The sequence below is a fragment of the Lactuca sativa genome, chromosome 5 (genome assembly GCF_002870075.4).
Source record: "Lactuca sativa cultivar Salinas chromosome 5, Lsat_Salinas_v11, whole genome shotgun sequence".
NCBI lineage: Eukaryota > Viridiplantae > Streptophyta > Magnoliopsida > Asterales > Asteraceae > Lactuca > Lactuca sativa.
The window spans coordinates 335,157,764-335,183,753 of NC_056627.2; the positions used below are offsets into that span (position 1 = coordinate 335,157,764).

General features: G+C 34.9%; 1 protein-coding gene, 1 long non-coding RNA gene and 1 other non-coding gene across 10 annotated transcripts; 1 reads left to right on the forward strand and 2 right to left on the reverse strand.

The window, feature by feature from the left end:
• Window positions 1-12,992: 12,992 nt before the first annotated feature.
• LOC111921063 (cyclin-dependent kinase F-4) lies at window positions 12,993-13,943 on the reverse strand. Its single transcript, XM_023916653.1, has one exon. It carries the CDS (start codon window positions 13,941-13,943, stop codon window positions 12,993-12,995), a length of 951 nt encoding a protein of 316 aa, XP_023772421.1.
• A 465-nt stretch (window positions 13,944-14,408) lies between these two features.
• On the reverse strand, window positions 14,409-14,491 carry TRNAL-UAA (transfer RNA leucine (anticodon UAA)). Its single transcript has one exon. It is a non-coding gene; the product is annotated as a tRNA-Leu (tRNA).
• An 865-nt stretch (window positions 14,492-15,356) lies between these two features.
• On the forward strand, window positions 15,357-18,227 carry LOC128126000 (uncharacterized). Of its 8 annotated transcripts, none has more exons than XR_008223592.1 (4): window positions 15,357-15,499; window positions 15,584-15,788; window positions 15,973-17,138; window positions 17,857-18,227. It is a non-coding gene; the product is annotated as an uncharacterized LOC128126000 (long non-coding RNA). The 8 variants fall into 8 exon arrangements; XR_008223596.1 differs by having other exon boundaries at window positions 15,403-15,423; XR_008223595.1 differs by having other exon boundaries at window positions 15,431-15,788; window positions 15,973-17,008; window positions 17,087-17,138.
• The last annotated feature ends 7,763 nt before the right edge of the window (window positions 18,228-25,990 follow it).

The following is a 25,990-nucleotide window of genomic DNA, read 5'->3' on the forward strand; positions in this document are numbered from 1 at the left end:
TCGGGGGCTTCGTGTTATCAAAGTCCCGGTACTGGAAACCTTGTCCAGCTCCCCCTCCTCCTGCCGCTGTTACAGCCGATGTAGCTGCGGCGGCAGCCGTCTCTACAAGGGCTGTGTAACGCTCGTCAAAGTACTCAACCATAGTGGTCTTAATAGACCCAAACATCTCCGGTAACTGCGCCCGGAACAAATTGGCAACCTCATCATGCAGGACCTCTCAAATCCTAGCGTCTAGCTCATCCGTCCCCATCTGTACCATAGGCTCAGGTGCTATTGGCACCTCCTGGCCTCCGTCCCCTGATCCTGATCCCGACTTGGATGCAGTCACAAAATGTCTCGTCATCACCATGCTGAAAACACACCAAAAGATATCATATGGTCGCATAAAAATGGGGGACCAACTCCCGACTAAACCCTAGGGGTTGTGACTTCCTTGTTACGCGTATGGGTCATGTGTTTTCAGTTGTACGGGCCCATATTGCCTTCCACACTTACCCATATTTGTCTCAAGTATCACCATAACACCCTAACAACATACATCTCATAGCTAGCACCCAACCCTCATTCCTAAAGGAATGTTAAACTATCTTACGACTGGCCTCACGGCTTCTCACTACCCACCCATCCGTGAAACTTCCATCAACCCTGCAGCACTAGTGTATGCTAGCCATACATAACACTGGACCCTATAGACTTTCAAATATCCGATCCTACCCTAAGGTCGAATTAAACATTCTCAGGCTATAAGATCTAGGTTATATACAACCGTGTTGCATACACAAGTAACTACAGTAATGATGTCAATCTCATATAAGGAAAACCCTAGGCTAGCAGGCATCATGTAATCAGAAAATTCTATCATGCAATTCCTGAAGATCCCTAGCCTAGTACTAGCATATTGTTCTAACTGTTGGATTAGTGTCTAAGCCCGTAACCATATTTGTCAAGTACTTGACCTGATTGTGCATGGTCCTTTTGGGTTGCCTTCACCAAAGCAACTTGACTGGAGAAATAATAGAGAGAGAAGTTATTATGATTTATTAATATGTTATAAGAATAATATATTAAAGGAGAAATCATAATTGTTTAATTAATATTGGTCAATAATTAATTAGGAATTAATTTTGTGATCAAGTGTAATTAATTAAACTAGAGGGGCTGAATTGTAATTATGTGATAGTTACAAAGTAGGGTAAGGATTATCCTAATATGGGTTGGACGAAATCTAAAGGATTTGTATCCTTGAAATCGTCCAAAGATATGGGTTGTCAAGGCTTATCTTATTGTTACTTGGTGGGCAAACAACTAGATAAGGATAAAGACTGAAACCCTAATCTCACACCTATATAAAGACCCCTAAGGCTTATGAATTCGTCCATGCCTTGTCTAGGGTTCCTAGAAACGAATTTTATACCTCTTCTCTCTCTCTCTCTCTCTCTCTCTCTCTCTCTTGCTTCTCCATTTGCTCTTGGTGTTTGTGAGCCATTAGAGGCACTACACTTGTGGTGCTTGCTTTCAAGACTTTGGGTTTGAAGATTTATGTTGTTATTACAATATAACAACAAGAGGTATGTAATCTAACCTTCTTGGTTAATTTCGAAAATAGCAATCATGATTAGGATTTAATTATGTGTTCATAATGTTGTGTATCTAATAGTGAAAACATAGATCCAATACTAGGGTTGCATGTACACATAGGATTGTTTGTATAAAACCCAACAGTGGTATCAGAGCCTTTGGTTAACTTGTTTTCAATTAGTTTATTCAATTGTATGAACTTGACATATTAGGGTTTATGGCCAATAAACCCTAGGTGGCTAGGATTTTCGAGATTAGGGTTTGCAAACCCTAATTTGCAAGAGTTTGAATAAGATCTTCAAATCCTTTCCTTAAACCCTTAAATTTCGAAATCTAGGGTTTGTTTTAATCCCTTGATTTTCGAAATTTGGCCTCCTCCCCAAGATAAGATCCTAAATTTTAGGGATTTGGATTATCCCATATCTTGTAATTATCCTCTAATTGTTATATATGGTAATTAAAGATTTTACATTATCCTATCCTTAAATTTCGAGATCTAGGGAGAATTTTTAAGGGATTAGGATATCTTAAATGTATAAATGGTAATTATCCTCATATTTTAAATAATCCCTTATGATTTAATAATTAAATTAATAGTCTAATTCAAGATAATTATTAAAATCAAGAGTTTTAATATTTAAAATTTTAATTTATATGTCATAAATTCAAAAATTTTAAGAGACATTAAAACTCAATTGGTTTTGAAAAGTTTCAAAACTTGCCCTCAAGTTTTGGAATTTAAAAGTTGATTAAAAAGGTTTAATTAGGAATGTTAAATTCTAAAACCCTAGTATTGTTTTGAAAAGTTCAAATCACACCCTATGGTTTTATTAATTAATTAAGGTGTATAATTAAAAGAGGTTTAATAATCCATAAAAGTTTAGGTTTACAATTTAATTGAATTAAAAGTATAATTGTTAAATTAGACCATCTAGTATTTTGAAAGTATAAAATACACCCTATACTATATATAACATTAAAAGTCTAACATTATATATATGTATGAGTAAAAGTCAGTCTTACCGTTAGTAAGCCTCATTCACGAAGCTGGTCTATAAGGGGTGTTTAAGGAAATTGCCTATAAAATGGTGATTGAATGGGTATCCACTCTTACCCACCGCACTCTTGACTAGTGAAGGGTCGTTAGCCGAACGGGTAGGATAGGACAAAAACCTTCCATTATAAGTATAATGAAGTATAAAAGTAACTAAATGTTTTCATAAAATTCCCAATCTTAGTTACTTAGGCAAAAGTGAATTGATGCAATTCCATGAAATTACACTTTGTGCCCTTGCAAAGATGTTAGTGGAGCGTGTGTGGTTTACCGGCACACTAAATGGTTCTAAGCAAAGGTAGCAAAGGGTGACTCAATGTTTGTCATAGTTCGGTGGAGCGTGTGTAGTTTACCAGCACATCGAATAGGTGACTGTAACATGTGAGGGCACCATGTAAGTTTGCATGGTTATTCACACCCGCTTTGTGATCCTCGGCATCCCAGTCACAAACAAGAGGGGCATATCGAGATTTAAACATGCCATTGAAAGTTCAATGTATCTCAAAGGATCTAGGAGTTTTCATAAATTTACAACTTAAATTTCTTTTTTTCGTTTTTCATGGTGGAAATTAGTGAATCGTCATTCACTTACCTTCAAATATTCTGCAATTAGGGTTACCGCATCCCTCTCCCGAGTTGTAGAATATTGTGTTGGGTCCTAGCCTTAGTATCTCATTTGGGTGATTTACTAAGGACTCAATCTATCAACTAACTTGAATTCATTTTCTCCCATTTTGTAGATGTTAGAGTTTGACAACTATGGTTTTCCCGAATCCCGTGGAACAAGCATTCCACATGAAGATGATATTCCACGATTCGATCGAGGAACAAGAAATCATGCTTCGCTTCCTCCTCCTCCTCAAATCGTTCTCCCTAACCCACAAGATCGGAATATTAAAAGGTTCAATATCACTCAAGCCCTTTTGGCAAGTAAACATAAAGAAGGAAAGTCAATGTGTGCACACGTCCTAGGGATGAAGTCACACATTGATAGGTTAAGAATGATGGGATCCATTGTCGGTGAAGAGATGGTTGTTGATTGGGTTCTTCAGTCACTTCCTAACTCGTATAGTGAGTTCGTAAGAGAGTACTATATGATGAACCACGACGTGACCCTTATAGATCTCACCTATATGCTTATTGCTGCTGAATCAGCAATGGTTTGGCGCAATAGAAAAGCAAAGTTGATTGGTGAATCTGCCTTCATGGATATAGACAATGGCAACGAAAGACATGCTATGATCGAAAAGTCCGATCATAAGAGAAAGGAAATGTCTGAAGTAGTTCCATGTCCTATTCCAAGAGAGTCAATTTGCTTTTATTGCCAAGAGAAGGGGCATTGGAGACGAAGTTGTCATATTTACCTAAGAGATCTAAGAGATGGGAGAGTCTGAACGTATGGCTCTACTTTAGGTAAAATCCACTATCTAACTCCGTTAAGTTCCTATTCATTGATTCTTAATACATGCTGTGATAAGATTGCATTTGAATGTTTTGTAGGATCGGTGAAAATAAAGGAAGCTTGATGAGAGAGCAAGATGAATCTAATGGACTTGAAGATTAGATTTTGAGCTTAGATAGTTATGAAAGAGTTGTTAGAAATTTTCTTCATGAGATACATAGTTTTCAATGGATTTTGCATTGTAAGGACAAATGTTTTCCACTGCTTTTATAAATAAAATAAATTTTGTTTGACTTGTTTATTTATTTGTTTATTTCCTTGCAATGAAATCGTTATGAAAATTGATGTTTGCATATTTCTACAACGAATGGATATGATTCTTATTTATGTTATTTATGGAAATATCGAGAATTTACCAAATAGGGAGAGTTTCTCATCGCCCAAGTTTCAATTGGACAGAAATTTGGAATCATGCAACTTGGTTGTATGATGAATGAGAAATTTCATATTTGGAAATTAGACTAATTCGTTGACAAAGTGTCAAGTGAAGGACTAGGAGATCGAGTACACAAAGTTGTGTGTTGATCAAGTTCACCATAAGAGTAACAAAGATATTCGTCATGATTTACTAAGGTTTAGTAAATATGATTATACTTATAAGATTAAGTATAATTTGGAATTGATTAAAAAATGTTTAAATCAATAGCAAAACGAATAAGAAGAATCAAGTAGGCAAATGGATACAAGTTTCTCCATTCTCAGAAGAAGGGAGAGTACCTTTTATGCTTTATGATAGGTCTTAATGATTAAGAACCATATCTCAATTGATCCTCTAAGTAAGTCTTAGTACAATTGTATGTTCAAGAAGAGGAATCAAGGATTGAAGAAATGGTTAAATCAAGAAGTCAATCAAACTTCATTCCAATAACAAGTCTTAAAGTTAAGATTGTGACAATGAGTGACAAGTATTAAGAAGGTTTATAACATTCATCAAATGTGGAAAGTTGTGACGTCTTGGATAAGACAAAGACCAACTAGGTCCAATTTATGAAGTGTTTTGATAAAAGCTACACTAACTCTTGAATATTTGTTTGTCAAGAAATGGTTATTGACAAAAGAATATTATATGTCAAGGAGTCAGTGGGAGTTTTAATGGTCTTGAAAAGTTTCAAAAACAAATCAAATAAACCTTACCGATCATCACTAGCACACGAGTTGTGGTTTACAACCTATCGTGTTGACATTTTTTTATTTCTATGCCATTCCAATTGAGTTAATTATGCATGTGAGTTCTATGAGTTCTCATTTTGAACGCATAAAAGGCAAGACATCTTAATTAATGAAAGGTACATTGACAGGAAAGGGTGAGTTGCTTAACTACTTGGAAGACGTGGTGGGCAGTTGTGCTACCATAAGGCAAGAAATCAAGATTAAGAAAGTTCGGTCCATATGAGTTTGAATTTGTCGTAAACTTTGGTTTTAAAAAATTCACATGGATAGGAACACATACACCGCTCAAATCTAAGTGTCATAAGATTTCCTCCTTCATGAAAATGATTGTGAGGAAATGCTTTCACTAAGAAAGATTTTAAGAAGATAGTGATTGTAAAATTGCATTCTCAAATTCGATTATGGTTACGGTATCCCTTTCCATGATTTGAATTGTGAGGTTTGGCAATTAGTCTTAATTGTTTAGACACACATATGAACTATCTAAGGCAAAGGTGTATAAGTTCAAGAAGCCTTGATAAAAGATTATCAAAGCATTAAGTATTAGAAACATGGATTTAAGAAATTCAATAGGTATTGTTAAGATGTTTATGAATACATGTCGAAGCTAGTGGGAGCATAAGTGTTATGTTTTATAATAATCATCATGATAGTGGGAGCATAAATGTTATGATTGTATGATTATTAAGGCATATATTGCAAGTTGGCAATATTAATTATAGAAAACAATCTCCGATGGAGGACTCTGTAATATCATTGGCAATAGTCTTTGTGACTTTGGTGCAGTGACATTACGAAAGGATAGTTGCATAGAATTTTAGAATCTAGCATATTCTATAAGTAGCAAGAATTTGATATTCTTTAACTTATGAAAAACGGATTTGGAGTTGTGAAATGAGAATGATTGGAAATGTGTTCAATTTGATCTATTTCACAAAGTGAGAACCATAGACAAACATTGTGTGCATGCTAGGAGCATGGGACAAGTGTAATAATTCAAGTAAGAAGTTGATTACCCGAAACGAAAAATAATGAGTAATCGATATGGTGATAAATAAAATGTGTTTTATTTATACTCAAAGGTTTGAGGCCATATGGGATTAGTATTATTCTTGTGTTTCACATTTGCATGTTTTGACTTCCAGAATAATTGAATTTATTAACAGTGGCGGATCCCTTTGGAGGCCGGGAGGGGCCATGGCCTCCCCGGTTTTTTGCCTGGTTTTTATCATATGCTTAGCCAAAATATGTATGTTTTAGTTTATATAAAAAATGAAGGAGGAATGCAGACAGTAAATAAAGATATTTAGAAGATATTTAAAGTCTTCTAAATCAAAACAAACCCCGTAGAAGTTTGGAAAGGAAATCGAATCCCAACAAATCTTAATCACCTTGTTATTTTGAAACTCTATCTAATCATCAACATGACATATTTAGTTCTTTTTAGAAACAAATCTAAAAAAAGTTCAAAAACAAAGAAAATAAGTTAGGTTCGCTGCCGGAAACCGTTGTTTCCGACCTCTTAGAAGAAATGTCGGTCGAGCGTCGCTGCCGGAAATGGCTGCTATCCGTCGTCTTAGAAGTGATGTCGGTCTTTGTTGAATGTTATCTCCACCATCTCCAGGTATATGTGGCATTTACTCTCACACAACCTTTGTTCTTACCCTTTATTTTTATGGTCTCCGCTTTTAAATTGATTTTTTTCTTATTGTGTACCTACAATCTTAGCCCCTACATAATCTCACTGATAAAGATAACTAATAGAGGTATGTGCTGTCAAAATTTTGAAAGTGCTCCGCTGTAAAAAAAATTCTTTTGATATTTTATGTATTTTTTAGAGAGAATTTGTTTGATAACTCTTTTACTTTTATTTTTTTATGATTTCATTATTTCATAAACATAAATTAATTGTATTTCTTGGCCACTGTAACATAATTCATATTTATATCTTTCACTTTTCCAATATCTAATTATATACATTATTTGCAAAATTTCTTTATAAAAAACCTTTTGCAAGTTCTAATTAGTCTTTCGATAATGACTTAATACATTTTTATTTGGTTCTGTTTTAAAGTTTTATTTCGGCCCCTCCAATTTTAATGTTTGTGTTTCGCCCCTGTTTATTAAGAATAATCGAATTATTCGAACGGGCCACAGTCGTTCATATGTTGGAAGTAGGTATGAATGAAGACTGTCATGAATTGGTGTGTGGATTGTCTAAAAGAGTATTAGACATAAGCAAATGTTTGCTGCAACGTTCGTGAGTGCTTATGAATATGAATTTGAGCATTGGATTAAACTCACGCTTACTTGGATCATTCCATGAACTGTATCACGAATGATTGGTGAGACGATAACATCTTATATTCTTGAAACCGAGATGTGTGAGTTGTATCTTGCAAATCGGTTACAGATTGATAATACGTAAACGCACTAGTAACTTGGTGTTATAAAACATATTGTTGTGTGTGATTCGGTGAGTAAGTGCAAGCAAGCATTGTATCAAAGTTTATCCGTTCCTTTTATCCAAGTTAGGATAAAAGCGATATCTTTGGGCCCCTCGATGATTTAGTGATGACAAACGTAAATGCTCAGCCGGGCTAGGGCTAATTTGATTTGTTCAATTAGTCAGTCGTCGTAAATCGGAAATCGAGAAACAACACATAGACTGAGAGAATGATTTCAATCCATGTCTCATGTCTATATATACGATATCTAGAATGGAGGAATATACGATCCCTTATCTAAAGGACAGGTTACTGATAAGATCAGAGTTCGACAGCGTCTTTGAGAGCTACGATTGCTAATCGGGTTGTACTTACTATTATAGTTACTGGACTTATCCAAGTGGGAGACTGTTGGATTAGTGTCTAAGCCCGTAACCATATTTGTCAAGTACTTGACCTGATTGTGCATGGTCCTTTTGGGTTGCCTTCACCAAAGCAACTTGACTAGAGAAATAATAGAGAGAGAGGTTATTATGATTTATTAATATGTTATAAGAATAATATATTAAAGGAGAAATCATAATTGTTTAATTAATATTGGTCAATAATTAATTAGGAATTAATTTTGTGATCAAGTGTAATTAATTAAACTAGAGGGGCTGAATTGTAATTATGTGATAGTTACAAAGTAGGGTAAGGATTATCCTAATATGGGTTGGACGAAATCTAAAGGATTTGTATCCTTGAAATCGTCCAAAGATATGGGTTGTCAAGGCTTATCTTATTGTTACTTGGTGGGCAAGCAACTAGATAAGGATAAGGACTGAAACCCTAATCTCACACCTATATAAAGACCCCTAAGGCTTATGAATTCATCCATGCCTTGTCTAGGGTTCCTAGAAACGAATTTTATACCTCTTCTCTCTCTCTCTCTCTCTCTCTCTTGCTTCTCCATTTGCTCTTGGTGTTTGTGAGCCATTAGAGGCACTACACTTGTGGTGCTTGCTTTCAAGACTTTGGGTTTGAAGATTTATATTGTTATTACAATATAACAACAAGAGGTATGTAATCTAACCTTCTTGGTTAATTTCGAAAATAGCAATCATGATTAGGATTTAATTATGTGTTCATAATGTTGTGTATCTAATAGTGAAAACATAGATCCAATGCTAGGGTTGCATGTACACATAGGATTGTTTGTATAAAACCCAACACTAACATATCACATAATCAAATAACTGTATGGTATTTTGGGGTCTACTTACTGGCTCCGACTGATCGTACGCCATGCATCCTCTGTTACTCATTTTGAAAACCATTTTAGAACTCATTTTGGAAACCTTTCCTTGATTTGAGACTGGATTCACACGAATGTTCCTCCAATTCACTCAAACCAAGGCTCTGTTACCAACTTGTAACACCCATAAAAATCAAGCCAATTTTAAACTTTTAAAATGCATTCCAAATTCAATAGTTATTACAAAACAAGTTTCCAAAAGTATTTTATATCAGAGTATCCCAGAACAAATCATCCAAACGAGGAGCGGTACGATCACGCTTTCGCCTTACCACGATCCCCTGATGTACCTAAAATAATAAACTGAAACTGTAAGCCCGAAAGCTTAGTGAGTTCCCTAAAATACTGATACACATACAATCCACATACCAAGTAAGCAATATCATAACAAATTAAACATCATGTAATGGGTCCAGAGCTTTACAGATTGGATTACTCCTCCCTGGGCCCACAGTGTGAGTCTGGATTGCTTTCGGTCCACAGCTCACATTTGGCTTGCCATCGAGCCCACAATACGAGTCTCCCTCAACTCGTAACTGGAATGCTCTCGGGTATGTTGGTTTACCGCACGAAGCAGTCTCACTTCAACCCATCCCACATAACATATCATCATATAACATAACCATTGAGTATGCAGATAATCATGAACAACACAGGTAGTCCTACAGATCTACCTAATTGGCATAACCACTGGCATGCAACACTAACTTCATAATCAACCTACTAACACTACTAGGATAACATACCCAATGGGCCGGCCTTGGTGCCTTAGACCCCTTAGTATAGTGAAGATAACTCATCTTGCAAATGTCGACTTGGTAGATAAACTCCAACTCTCGATTCACTGCCACGAACTCCACCACCTTTAAGAGAGTGCTTGCTGATGCAGAACTTGAATCCCACGAACTCTTTCTTCAACTATCATGTTTTCCCAAGTGATTCCTTCCCAAAATCCTTCCTCCAAGCTTAAACTCTCCAAAGAACACGCACACACTCGAGTTAGGGTTAAAGAGAGACAAGAGGTTGTAAAGGGGAGGCTGGGGGAGGTCAATGATCCTTTAAATATGGTGAAATTCCCCGAAATTTAGGGTTTCATCTGCCAGATCCTACTCGTCGAGTCCCTTCTTGGACTCGGCGAGTAGGTCACTAAAACGTGTGGACGATCCCGCTACTACTCGACGAGTAGAGCGGCCAACTCGTCAAGTAGACCCAAAGACCAAAAAGATTCAACATAAATCAATACCTAAGAATCGGGGCGTTACATTGTATGTATGGTATGTGGTATGTTGGGGAACTCATTAAGCTTCATGCTTATAGTTTTTAGTTTTGGTTTCAGGTACTTTCGGTAGCAAAGGGAAGAGTTCGGGACGACTGCATTGAACACACCAAGATGTTTTAGCCTGTGATGTTTACTCTAATGTTTTGATTTGGAAACTCTGATAATAATGTTTTGAAATACTTTGACTTGTATTTTGATGGAATGGTTTGATAACTATGATTTTATTTAATGATTAAAAATGAAAATTTTGGACTGTATTTTTGGGATATTTCATTTGGTCCTTTTATAAATCCTTTTATACATAGTTTCTTTTCATTTGCTTGGCATATAGTATCTTGATCAATTATGATATCATAGATTTTATGGTAATCAACAAATTTATCTTTCCTAATAACATTATTTGAAGCAAAATGTGTATCTGATTCTATATTGTCAATGTGTATCTAAAACTCATGTTAACATGTTGTTGACGAAAATAGATACATAGAACAATTATAATAGCTTGTTGTTTTATCCATGGTTTGTTTTCCTTTAGTTTTCTGGTTTAATGAAAGTGATTATAGTTTTAATTCTTTGTAAGTAATACTTCAGTACGAGTCTCGGCTATAATCCCTTTAGAGGTAAACAGATTGGTCTACAACTCATTTCTTTTCTGCTCTTAAGCCTACTGGGTTGTTTATGGTTTGATTCACTTGAAGAAGTGGGTTGCGATTTAAATATTCACATAATCTGATGTTGTATTGGAATTTAGAATCAAGGACAAAATTGTTCATTAAAAATGTTTTTTAGTTTTAATGATTTTAAAATGATAAAAAAAAAGATTATAAATCAATAAAAATTGTCTAAAAAAATAGATTTCGACATATATGATATTAAAAAACATTAAGAATGATAAATACAATATTTAAAGTTTAAGTCGGACAAATATGATATTTAGATGTTTAATAAGGATATATATGAAATTTTGCTTACTAAAAGTACAATAAATAATGGAACAAATAAAAAACTAGTTTCAAAAAAGTATAAAACAAAAAACAAAAAACCCAAAAAAGTACTACTAGAAAATGAGATTATAATGATGATTTCGTCCTTTTTTAATTTCGCTAACCGACAAAACAACTAATTGAACTATTAAAAAGAAATTATGTAACTACGGTAGGGGGCAAACCTACGAATATACAAAACTCATGTGGTTAAAGTGTGAAAACAAAAAATTATAGATACGAAACATGGCAATATATTGCAACCTGAGGGGGGAGGGAGTAATTTGTAAATTTTCTATTATATATGAACTATTTTGTAATTTTTTTAAACACATTGATCGTTCATGTAAAAAATAATGCATAAGGACCTTTTTGTAAATTACGGGAAAAATTTTATACTTTATTTTCTACACAGAAAACAAACTTGCCGACATATGAAAATCTTAAATATAGGGATTGTTTTCGTAAAAAAGATCTCACGCGGACCTTTTTGTATAAAAAATTATAGGAATTAAATGTGTCAATAGTGAAAAGATGTGTGACAAAAATCTAAAATGTATAAAATTCATTATTCCTAAGCTCATTTATATTTAATATATAGTATAATATAATTTGTTGTTTGGTAAAGTTACAAAAATATCAAAATTAATTTATAATAACTTATTAAAAACAAAACTTAAAGGGGTTAAAACTTAAAAGTGCCATAATTAATGAAGTGGGCCCAAAACTATATTTATAAAAAGAAAAATTAAATATTTTATTATATTTTATTCATAGTTATGTTTCTATCCCATCAAATCTACTCTATCAAATGTTGACATGTTTAATGACACGTTTAATGAAATTGATAACCATTTATCACCATTTAACGTGGATAGAAGGATAATAAAAATAAAATATAAAAGAATTTTTAATTTCTCTTGTAAAAAATAAAACTTAAAGGGGTTAAAAATAAAATGTGTAACTTAGGCCCAAAGCCATATTTGTATAAAACAAGTTCAAAATGCTTTATTTCTATAAATAGATTTAGAAACTTTTGCAAAAAAATAATCGAAGATTGTTCTAAGTGATATTATACCTAAATAGTTATTAAGAAATTCGATACTATTGGTTTTAGAATTATTGGTATTATTATATTTTTAAACAAATTATGATCATATTAGAACAGTTATTACTGATTTAAAATAAACAAATGTATTTTGGGTGACCTCCTTCGGGTCAAAATAGGATTAGTAAACGTTCTGAAATAAGTTGCTTGTTTATATCAGAAGCATTCACCATTGAAAAAAATGTAAATAAAATCCTGTTTAGCATGTTGATTTTGGCAACGAAACAAGAATATATATATTCATTTAAGAAAACATGATAAATTTATTAAAAGCCTTCAAATACAGTCATGATATAACAACTTGTATCGAATATAAGGACAATGATATATTATTATCGAAAGAAAAAAAAATGACGAACGATTTTAGATATTTGATAATTGCCAAGCTTTTAATTACCAACAACCATCTTTATGATTGATTAACGAAAAACAAATTGAATCCATGCAAACTAAAACCCATTAACCAAATTAACGCTAAATTTGCAATTAACTCGTCCGATTATCTAATTATATAGAATCTATGCATGCTGCAATTACCAAGTCAAAAACAATTACTCCGATCTCAAAAATCAACTTAATTTTTTTGGAGCATAAAAGTACGATCATATCTTCAACTAGATCTTCGAACTTCTTGCCGGCTTCAACAACGCTCGCTTCCATGGTAGATCTTTGTTCACGTGTATTGGAGGTGTGACATCATCGAAGAAAGGATGCTCAAGTGCCTCCATAGCAGTTGGCCTCAAACATGGATTCCAAGAAAGAAGTGTAGCAATCAGACACAATGCTTCGCTGCTTGCAGAAGGTAACAAGGACGCAAGAGGCACACCAGGAAGATCTGGGAACTGATAATTCATATTAACTGCAAGTTGAAGTCCCAATTTCCATTTGCTTTCTGTTGGACTTCCGATCACACTGCAAATATTATACAATACTTCTCCGCCATTATCACCTTTAAAAAGTGGTTGACGGGTGAATAACTCCGCCATGATTGCACCCATTGCCCACATATCAACCGCAGGATCATGTACAGAAGAACGGAGAAAAACCTCAGGGGCACGATACCTGCGCGTCGTGACATAATCGGTGTATGGAGGTTCCCCATCTGTCTCTCGAGCTTGACCAAGATCAGCAATCTTTATGATGCCATGATCTTTGGAAAGAAGAAGGTTATCTGGTTTCAGGTCACGATGAAAGTAGCCATTGCCATGCATGTGTGCAAGACCTTGAAAGAGCTGGAAGCACAAGCTTTTGATCTCACTTTCAGAAAAAGACACCATTCTGATATTTTTCAAACGATCGTAGAGACTGCATTCCATGCATTCGAATACCAAGAATACGTTACCGTTACCGTTTTCTCCATTAATTTCTTTGAGCTTTACGATATTGGGATGCTTTATCCTCCGCAGTGCCTTGACTTCTATCAGATTTTTGCATTCTTCCTCCAAGGTACACTTTCTCTTCAGTTTCTTGATCGCCACTACTTCACCGGTTAGTTTATTCAATGCTTCGTAGACAATCCCATATGATCCTTCCCCAAGTTTCTTGATTTTGACATACTTTTCCATTATGTATGTCACTTTCTTTCTCACGAAAAAACACAAACGAGGAAGAAGAAGTGAAAGAATTTTTTCACTTCGAAAAGATCGAAAAAGAGGCTCAACAATGGGGATGGAAAACGAAGAGATGTGGAGGATATGTCCGGTAGTGCATTGTGATTTGTGAATGTGGATTGTGGAAGTAGATAGTATTATTTATACTAGTTTGTGAGAGATTTCAGATATGGAAAGATTCTGGGTTAATTAGGAGTTTGAGTTATCATAATTAGGATCTATCAATTAATCGATTTACTTTCCTATTATGAGAAGATTGATTGGGCTCCAAGGTAGCTCTTCCAGATATTCATATTCCCACAAGTAGTTAAGCAATCGTATAAAAATGTACAAACAACGACACAAATTTGGAATTTAAAATTAATCAGATCCCTGAAAATCCTAGGGTTTTGAGATAACAATAAAAAATCATAAAATATTTGCTGGCTATGGGGTTCGAACCCATGCGCACTTATGTGCAGAAGATCTTAAGTCTTCCCCCTTAACCTCTCGGGCAAACCAGCTAATACGTGCTTTATATTGCGCATTTGCTAAAGATTCGTTTTAGGAATCCAAATTCTCCGTTTGATACGCTTTAAAGTTCAACCCGGTTCGTTATTTTGTGCACCAGCCATTTTCAACTTAAATCAAGCAGTTTCAATTCCAAGAAAGCCCTTATTATATATATATATATATATATATATATATATATATATATATATATATATATATATATATATATATATTAAATTTATTGTATCTTAACTAAAGTAAAATTCATATGCTTTTCTCTTGTTTTTTCCTTTTATTTATTTCTTCTGTCTAATTAGTCCTTCTAATATAAGTTGTTTACTTTACTAACATCACTACATCAGTGTTGCGTCTCCTGCATGTACCGCCTGTGCCCTCCCATGGCTTATTTTTTCTATTTTTTTGTTTCCTTCGTAATCGTTTATAGATGCAACGTGTTTGTCACCGCCTCTATCGGCCAATATCTATCTTCCATTTGTTCCTCCACCTCTTCACCGCTTCTTTGTATCGATTTTTCATCTCTTTTGTCATGTGGTTACTGCAGACACTCTCCACTCATGGACCTCAGTTCTTCTTCACCGACTTTACGCCTCGTTCCCGAGTTTAACAAAAGAAAAGAAAAGAAGAGAAAAGAAAGTCACGAGAGAAAAGAAGAGAAAGGAAAAGAAAACAAAATTTTCTTTTGTGTTCCCGAGTTGGAAAGAATTGGAAGGAAAATGAATCATTTTGTTCTTTCTTTCAAAATCCTCCCAAATCGGAAGGAAAGTTAGGAGGGAAAGTGATCCTCCCATTTTCCTCGACTTCCTTCCAATTCCCTCGTTTAATGAAACTCGAAAACACCAATTTTTTTATTTTCTTCTCATTTCCACCGATTTCCTTTCCTCTCCTCGGGAACGGGGGTGTTAGACGTCTGAAAATGCACACGGTATTGCCTTCGGTTTCTTTCTTCCTATCATATGTCGTCTTTATGACTTCTCTCATGCGGATTGTAGATGGACTAGGTCCGAAATTTCCTTCATTTGTTATTTTCGTTTCTCAATTTGGTCACCACTCACTCGATGCTTTGTCGGTGACGATTGTTGAAGGAATGATTGGGGGTCAGCTAGGTCGACGACTTTGGAAGTGTCGGATGATTCTTTCAGAGCATAAGAAGGATTTCAAAGCTAGAAGGTGCATTTCATACGATAAACTTGATTACAACCCTAATTTCGCCTCTTCCTTATTCAATTCTCATATACGAGCAATGAAAATCATCGTTGGGTTAAGCAGAAGATAAAGGATCGAGCGAAGGTATGATTTCGACCTCGATTTTTTTTGTTTTTGTTGATTTTTTACACAATTTTTCCAAGTTTACAATTGGGAATTTGTTGTTTCTTTTGAAAGTTGCTCAAACTAAAGAGAAAACGAATGAGACTTTGCCAAAACAAGTTGTTAACATCGCTTACCGACTGGCTTTGATTTCTATATGTTTCAGTTACTTTCAGTCGGCAAGAGCAGATGTCGGACTTATATTGAATCTATAGTTTGAATTGGTTGGCAGTTGAAACCGAAGAGGGTTTCACCACCACCGCCCACCACCCTATACGATGCAACACCCTGCAACAGTAATAAATTAAAAACCTTGATTACACTATACTTAAAGGATCAAACAAAACTCAGAGGTACATAGAAGGAAAATAGACAACACGTAAGTCTCTCTCGCACTACCGCCATCAAAATCTCTTGCTCTCTCCATCATCTCCGACAATATATATATATATATATATATATATATATATATATATATATATATATATATATATATATATATATATATATATATATATATATGTATCCCCTAGGAAGGATTAAATGTTAGATAAACAGAAGCTTTGGCATGAAGAAGACAACCATGAAGCTTTGGCAGAAGCTTTGTTGAAATGGGTCACCAGAAATGACAGTTGGTTTGGTAGAAATCACATGTTATTGCTAATTTCAGATTGTGCAGTGTTTCTGGCTATTTGATTTCACTTATTCTCTTCATTCTATATTCATATATACATTTGTTATCTGTGATGAGGTTTTTGATTAGTTTTGAATATCATTATGATTTGGGCAGTGCAGTAGGAAGACTAAATTGGTGGAGATTCATGCGACACATCCTAGATTTCATGTTATATTTAACTTCCTTTATAACAGGTAAGAGTGGTCGCTCCTTTTTGATGATTTTCGATTACCAAAAGTTATAATAGCTTATACCATTTTAGGTTCATTTTTTAAAATAAGTTTTAGAGATCAAGTTTGAAATTTATGACTGGTTGTGTGTTTTGTGTTTATGAGCAGAAATGGAGTAGTTCATTCCATATTAACAAACAAAAGGTTTTCTACATTCCACATTTGTAATCCATAATGATCCAATACAATACAAAATTTGATAACTTTCACTAACTTAATGGATCGATAAAGATTTTTCAATATAATGACAGGTAAATGTTTCGAAGTAGCACGTTGTAGTCGGACACAATTTAACAGTAAGATGATATAGGAAAAATGTACATGAAAGTATATTGCTATTTTCTGGACAACTTATCACTTGAAAGTTTCTACAGGTCTTAACAAAGTTATCCTGCATAGAAGGATGGAAGTGGCATTCTTTACGAGGTGTGTTTGATTGAAATTTTGGATCTTTCCTAATTTACCCCTATGTTTTATATCATACTGCTTCCATTACAGAAAAATAAAATCCGTTTAATACACTAATTTTTTATCCTTTCCTAAGTTACCCCTGTCTTTAGTATCCTGCTGCTTACATTTGGTTCACTGTGTGATAATTTATTTATTTTTTGTATTGGAATTTACTGTTGTGATTCTCTTGAAAAAGTTTACTATTTGAAGGATTGGCCATCCTGTTATTGGTATTTCAACAATCCTACTTATTTCTTTTTTCGTAATTTTTTAATCATTTACTACAGATTAAACTTTCCATATATACCCCTCTCATAAAATAAGCTGCAGGATACTCTCATGCCATGGATTTATGCTTTTTAAACATTTCCTACTTTACTATTGTCTCTAATTTAAATATGAAAATTATTACTGCTAAGCCTATTGAAGAAAATTTTAAAACAGTTAACGCAAATAGCAATGTAGAGATAACAACCATTATGTTTAATAAATATATATTTTTTTTCATTTCTAGCTTTAGCTTTAATAAATTAAAAAAATTCTGATTTGTGTTTTAATGTCTTAGAAGAAGGCATAGCCTATTGTTAACAAAAACATGCATAGTCATAGGCTTTACTCTATTCAGTTGATGACTGATTACAACACGAAATATGCTTTTTTTACAGTTTTTTTTTATAGATTGTTATTGTTTCAGTTCTTTGAGCATGGAATGCATGGACAAAGGAGAGAATTGACTGGAAAGCTATCGGGACATATTTTGACACTTACTCCTCAAATGTATGGCTGTCAAGTTATTTAAAAGGTAAAGTTTGGTATGTGGGAATCACATAAGGGATGGAATAGGACATTCCGTTTCCATTACAGAATTTTGGTTATTTTTTGTTTAGTAGTTGCTTCTTAATTTCCGTGACTCCTTCAAGCACTTAAGATATTACCCCAAGGACCTGGTGTCCCCCTATTCTTCACATGATTTTTTCCCTTAATTGTAGTATGTTTGTATAGTAATATGCCAGCTATCTGTAGTTTTATTTTATTTATAATAATTGATATTATCTTTATTTGTAATTGTGTATATATATTAAAGTTTAAACACAACAAATTTCCAGTCTTAAAATCATTTTTTTTTTCTGCATTTTTTGCTGACCATTTTTAATTTGGGCAGTTTATGTCATTTTCTCGATTTTTTATGGACACACGTTCATCAAAAGGAAACAACATTGAAAGCTTCTGGTCCCCGCGTAGCGGGGGTAACCTTTCTAGTTATTATTATTGAAAAACCTTTGATATATATTTATTTTTTGTGATAAAACATTATTATTCTCCAATAACGTTGTTTTAACTAATTATTATTTATTGAGCCACTTGAAATGTTGATATAGGAAAAGGGGAAATTTTTTTTAAGAAAACCCTATATATTATATGTTAATGTTTTAAAAAACTTTTTAGTAGTACATTTAACTATTATTTTTTGTGAAACCTCCAAAATTATCTATTTTATCCGGTAACCCTAGGTTAAACCGTTCTCATAAACCAATGTGGCTTGCCCCTTACCTTCAAGCTTCAAGCTTCAACCCCGTTCTTTTAACCTACAAGAGATAACACCTATAGAAAGGATTTTCTAATGTCAAGAAGGGCAAAGGTTTGTGGGATTAGACAGTAAAATCAGTCTAACATACTATCAACAGGAAATCAACTTGAAATTCAGGTCGTTGTCTTTTATAATATAGTTAGCAGGTCTTATTTTGTTGTTTGCATTGATTCTTTAACGAAGTTTTAATTGACACCAATGCCTTCAACATTAAATGTTGAAGTTGAAAGTTGATATGAATGGTTTGAATGGAACGAATGAAGTAAACTTCTGATGTGTTTGGTTTTGATAGTTTATAGGTTGTCTTTAGATCCCTATGAAGATGAGTATGTTGCTTCTCCAATGGAGAATATAATATGTGATCCTTTTTTAGATGAATTGGTATAATAATATATGAAAGTGCCTGAAATATCATCTAATGACGATGGTTAAGCCCTTCAGATGAAGAGTTTGACAAAACAAAGGACGAAGATCAAGAAATTAGGGTTCAATTCCTTGTATACAACCTTATGATATCTTGGAGTAAATTGGAATCATACTTGGGGAAAAAAGCACAAAATAGTTCAAGTTTTGTTTAACAAATTATATGGTGGCTAATGGATACCAATTGAGGTTTTTCAAGTGTAATCATTGTAGGATATTAGTACGCAGTGGAAAAAGAATGATGATAATAAGTGTCTATTTCAATGTTATGCATCCTGAATGGGAAATGAACTAACTTGGCAAGTGACTCCTTGAAAAGTAAAAAAAATTGTGCACAAAATTACAACCTTAGGTCATTGATAACCCCTAGTTGGATTGATAACCATTATTTCAATGACCTAATTCACAAATCCCAAACAAAAATTAAGCAAATGAAAGCTAATTTTTATATAATTCTTTTTAAAGCGTAGTAGAGGTCGACGTCAAAGGGAAATGACATTAATATTTTATACTAATCGATGGCAATTGATTGATCACTATGCTCGAATATGTGACAATCTCGATGAAAATTTAAGATCAAACCTAGGAAGCATTGTCAAAGTTGGAGCCAATGTCAATCCGAATTAAACCCAAATATATATAACAATTTTACATTAACATAAGGGTAAATTACAACAAAGTCACTAAGTTAACTGAAAATTTTGATTTTGATACAACATTTTTTTCCCTCTTAATTAAGTCACTATATTTACATCTTTATTGCAATATAAACCAAATGACGAGTTTTCCTTGTTCTCTCAGTAACTGTTATTCCTAAACTACAATAAAGTCACTAAATTTATCAAATAAATGACATGACAATATTGTGATATAGAAGTCACGTCGGATCTTATACGACATGAATGAGTTTAAAATATAGAGTGTACATCGTGTGACATCTCAAAAACCATGACAAAAATTTTCATTTTTAGAAGACATTTTCATAAAACCATAATATAATCAAACATTGTCTTCAAATCAAATCCATAGAAGTTAGAATATCAAATAATCTCTCAAAACATAAATTAGCAGGAGCATGTGTATGATAGGGGTGGAATTAGTACGGTATCGAGTTTTTTTTTCTCCAAACCGGGTACCGTACCAACTATAGTTGGTATAAAATTTTTGCTACCAGTACCTACCAATTAATTTGGCTACCAACAATTTTGGTTGGTATATACCAAAGTTTTTAACTAATATGTACTATACATGAATATAAGTTGAATTTGTGAACATTTGGCCATTGCTTTACTCGCTTCTGGTAGTATTTTTTTTTGGAAACCACTAAAAGGATTAAAAGAGATCCACCCCTAGCAAGTTGCTAGAGGAAACAAATGGTAACAGTACAAGTAAAAAGAATGAGAAGTTAATATTCATTTTTAAGTTTTATTGTATGTATCACCGATCTCGTGCACATCAAACAATAAGTATCAAGAAATTTGTCGGTCAATGTGTTAGTTTAGTAATTCTAAGACTTGTTAGTTGTTATTCTAATTAAAACATGAAGATATGAGAACTCATATTTCTTTGTATTTATGAATATATATATATATATATATATATATATATATATATATATATATATATATATATATATATATATATATATATTGGTTGGTATGGTACAACCATGGTATTCAAAATTTCATACCGTTACCGTACCAAGACAACTTAATTTGCATGGTATTACCAGCCAAACATATTGGCTACCAATTTAATTGGGTTCGGTTGGTAATATATTGGTTGGTTCTCTATGGTACATATTTGTCAGCCCTATTGTATGATCACGTCGTCGCCTTGCCCTGGTCATCTGAAGTACCTGGAAACATTGAAATTCACAATTGTAAGCCAAATTTTAGTCAATTCCCCCAAAATACCCCACACAAAATACATATATAATGCATGCACACCAGATTCACAGTATAAAACTAGATTGTCCACAGACCCACTATCATAAGATTGGATTGCCCATAGTCATAAGACTGTATTTCCCCCGGTCCCACAGCACAAGACTGAATTGTTCTCGGGTTTGTTGGCCTATAGCACAAAGTCGTACCGCCTCAACCCAACTGCATTATATTTAGGGTTGTAAACGAACCGAATGAACACGAACGAGGCTTCTTCATGCTCTTTCATTTAAGTTAACCGAATAAATAAACGAACATGAACATATAAACAGATAAGTTTTTTTTATTCATGTTCGTTCATTTAACAAGTTACATTGTTCATGTTCGTGAACATGGTTAACAAACATAAACAAATGAACATAAATGAACAAAGATAAAAAATAAAAATAAAAACATGATTGAAGATATATGAACATAAATGAATATATAATACACTAACGTAATCAAACACAATTAAGCATACGTGACCATAAAATGAACTTATAAGAACGAACGTAAACGAACAACATAAACAAACATTCATGAACATAATTGAACGAACGAGACCATTGTTCATCTTCGTTCGTTTAGCTAAACGAGCGATAATTTGTGTTCATGTTCATTCGTGTATCAAATAAACGAACATAAATGAACAATGAACAGTTCGTTGAACGTTCGGTTCGTTTACAACCCTAATTATATTAACATATTCACCAAAATAATAACAAGAAAACACATGTAATCATAACAAATCTACCATTATAATCTAACACTAAATGTAACATTCGGGCCTTGTAAGTTTCCTTTTCAACCTTCCTTAAGCAAAATCTTTACAAAAATGGTCCTTTTGGCTAGTACACGAGGCGTACTAGCTGAATCGTGGTCGCCGACATCTCCCACGTATGCTAGGCATACGTGGGGTTACGCTAAGCATACTGATGGCAGGGGAAAACCCTAAGCCTCCCTCATGGTCTTCACCCTCTCAGTCTCCTTTGTCCTTTTAGTGTCAAAATCGAAACCTAACCATGTTGCATGCACTTTTAAGCTTACCTTGGTGATTTTTGGTGATCTTTGAAGGTTTTGAAGAAGAATGAAGTTTGAGAAGAAGCAAGGGCAAGGAAGGAGCTTGTAGATCCATAAGTTTGGCACCATTTCTAGCTCTTTAAATGTATAAAGTTTGAACCTTGACCATTGCATGCTTAGATATACTTTTAGGGTAGAAAATGTCATCTTTTGGTCCCATAGTTTCGATTCTTGGAGTTAAGGAACATCAATCCATTTGAGATGTCCTTTTGAGCTCTTGGAGGTGTTTTGAGCCATAAAAATTGGATCTTGATGGTTAAGCCTTAACCATACAAGTGTTAGGGACCAACCAAGTCTGCTTATGGACTTGATTCATGTTTTGAGCCCCATTCATGCATGCAAAAACATAAAGTTTGCAACTTTATGGATTAGGACGTTTCTAGGGGCTTGGATCTAAGTTTTAGGCATTAGGTCTTAAAAAGAATAATTCACATAGGTGTTTTTGGGTTGGCTGATTAGTACGTTGGGCGTACTCCTATGTACGCTGCATGTACTAGGTCAACACCAACGTATGCTAGGCGTACATGCTGAGTATACCGCGCGTATGTAATCAGTGGGAAAAATGGATTTTTAGGCTCTCGGTTTTGTTGGGCGTTGGACTTGTCTAGATTGGGCCTCAAGCCCGCTTGTTGTACTAATGCATTTGGGGCCTAGGACCATATTAGATGTCTTTGGGCCATATTGGGCCTTAGAAGCCTTTTTGGTTGGGCTTGGGTACTTTTGGGTTGTTAGGGATTTGGGCCTAGTAGGGAAAAGGCCCAATAAGTCAAAGGTAAATGAACCTTTTTTCCTTAAGTCAAAGATTGGGGTTTTGGACCTTTGGGTTAGAATATGACCTAATGGCTAATTTGGATTTTATGCTTGTGCGATAGGGAGTAGAGTGTATGAGTCATCCGTTGAGTACATTTTGACATCCACAGTTTGAGGTGAGTCTTCATACGCAGTAGCCGTGGGTCGAAGGCATGAAGGCCAGACCACTAGTTATGTTATACCATGATGATTATCTCTGTGATGATTGTCAGTCCTGTTTGTATCTACATGATGACTTGGTGATGTATTGTTATGATAATATGTGGTAGTAGTAGTAGGGGTGAAATAGACCCGATATTCAGTTGAAATCGACCAAAGGGATAGGCTAGCACCCAAATATGTTTGGCAGTATCCGGTTGAGATAGACCAAATGGGTAGGCCATCACCCAGATTTGCTTAGTAGTATCCGGTTGAAATAAACCGAAGGGGCAGGCCAACACCTAAATATGTTTGGCACTATGTTGTTCAGTATGTTTGTGTAGTATGTTTGATTAATATGTGGTATGTTTGGGGAACTCACTAAGCTTTGTGCTTATAGTTTTCAGTTTCTGTTTCAGGTACTTCTAGCTTGAAAGGGAAGGGCCCGACTTAATCGCACCGTATCACTCCAAATTTCTCCACACTTACTGATTTTGGGATTTGTATTATGATGTTATGATACAACGCAACTTTTTTGAATATCTTGGTATTAGTTTCTTATGAATGGAATGAATTTAAAAACAAAATTTGTATCCATATTTTTGGGATGTTACACTACAACATAACAACATCCTACCCATAAGGACACATAGTGAAGTATAAATTATAGTGAGAAAACTCACATCATCAGGTATCAGATATCTACATAGTTCCCTAGAAGACAAGAACTGGTACTACGGGTCACCTATTCATCAAATATAGACAATTCCTCAATCTAGGATCCTAATTCCCCCAAGTTGGCCTAAAAGTCAACTTGGTCAAAAATTCAACGGCCAAAGTCAAAGTCAACAGTCAAAAGTCTTACAATTGTCCGCCATCAAGCTTCTGGCATGTTGTGGTGGCCTCAAGACAAAATACTCGTAGAAAACCAAAACACCGCCCCTTAGAGGCTATGTCTCCATGTCGTGGGATCTATCATGACTAGCTTAATCCATTAAGCTCTTAATCATTTACTCCACTTATCCATAATATCTAGAAGGCTTTCTTACTCCTAAAAGATCATAAAAATTAGTGTTTTGTAGATGTAACGCCCCATTCTTGGTATGCATCAGTTCATTTAATATTAATTTTGTAAAATCTACTCGACGAGTTGGTAGCCCTAACTCATCGAGTAGATGCCAGATTGGACACATGAATTTAAATGGTCTACTCGGCGAGTCAAAGCCTTGACTCGACAAGTAGGTATGTCAGGAGGAAACCCTAATTTCGGGGTTTTGCACCTTATTTAAGCCACTTACCCCCTTTTGGGCCCCCCTTACCAGCCTCCCTGTCCTCCAAAACCCTAATTCGTTGTGAGCTTCATCCTTGAGAGATTATTGAGGTTTTGAGTGTGGTTTTGTGATATAGAAAAGAGTTGGAAGAGCTTGGAGCCATCAAGCTTGTGGAGAAGATCAAGATCCAGGATTTCATCCATCTTTGGCAACCTTCGGAAGTAAAAAGCTCTTAGCTTGATAACCCAGAGCTTAGATCTCTTTTAGTGTTGATTTATTGGTCTTTTTGATCCCTTTGAGAAGGATAAGTTACTCTCCATGGGTTGTATGCCAAGCAATCCATTTTCCTGTGATATTTAGCCTCTAGAACCACAAAAGAGGTTTTGAACCCGTTTTTGTCCAAGCAATGGTCATGTTTATGGAAGTAGGTTACTATAACTTGAGTTTGGGTCCATTTCAGGTGTGCAAAGCCATCCAGTCTCCAACTTTAAAGAAATGAACCATGAAAACGATCTGTATATGTATTTTGGAGCCTTATAAGTGTGAAATCAGTTGTTTAGGTTAGATATGCAAGGGACTCGACGAGTTCATAAGGGAACTCGACGAGTCTGGTCAAGGATCCTCGATGATGTTCATGAAACTCGGCGAGTTGTCAAGGAACTCGATGAGTTGGATCATATTTTCCCTTTTCTAAATATGCTAAGACTCGGTGAGTCTGAAGACGACTCGACGAGTTAGTTCGTCCAGTCGTGATAATGGGTAGCCTAGGGACTCGACGAGTTATAGGGTGACTCGGCGAGCCGAGTCGCGATTTTAGGGTTTCTGAGTTCTAGAACTCGAGGAGTCAATAGGCTAACTCGGAGAGTTAGGTCAACCTGGAAGGTTGACTTTGACAAAAATGTTGACTTTGACAATGGGTAAAATGGTCATTTTACCCTAAGTAAAATTGTCGGATTTCTGAATAAGTATTAATATATAGTGGTAGCCGAGGAGTTGTGAGAGTAGCGAACAGAGATTCCTCACACACGAGTTCATCATTCAGTTTGAGAGGTAAGTTTCCTTTTAGTAGGAATGGGTCAAAGGCACCAAGGTCGACCTGTATATGTGATATGTTAGTAGCTGAGTGTGGGTAGGGCCCAAATCTCGTAGCAGTCTAGTGTGGGCAGGGCCTGGATCTCATAATGTTAATTGAGTATAGTTATGTGTTTGTTTGATAGATATACTTGTTGTCTGTATGATACTTGTATGCATGTTAGTAACGGAGTGTGGGCAGGGCCCGAATCTCCTAGAAAACGAAGTGTGGGCGGGGCCTGAATCTCCTTGACAGCGGAGTATGGGCGGGGCCCGAATCTCCTAGGCAGCAGAGTGTGGGAGGGGCCCAAATCTCTTAGACAGCAGAGTGTGGACGGGGCCCGAATCTCCATGAGAATGGGTGGGGACCGTATCTCCTAGTTACATGATATTTGTATGGTATGTAGTAGTTTGAAACTCACTAAGCTTCATGTTTACAGTTTTTAGTTTTGGTTTTAGGTACTTCCACTAGCAAGGGGAAGGGCTTGGGATGATCACATGACATGCACCGCATTTTTG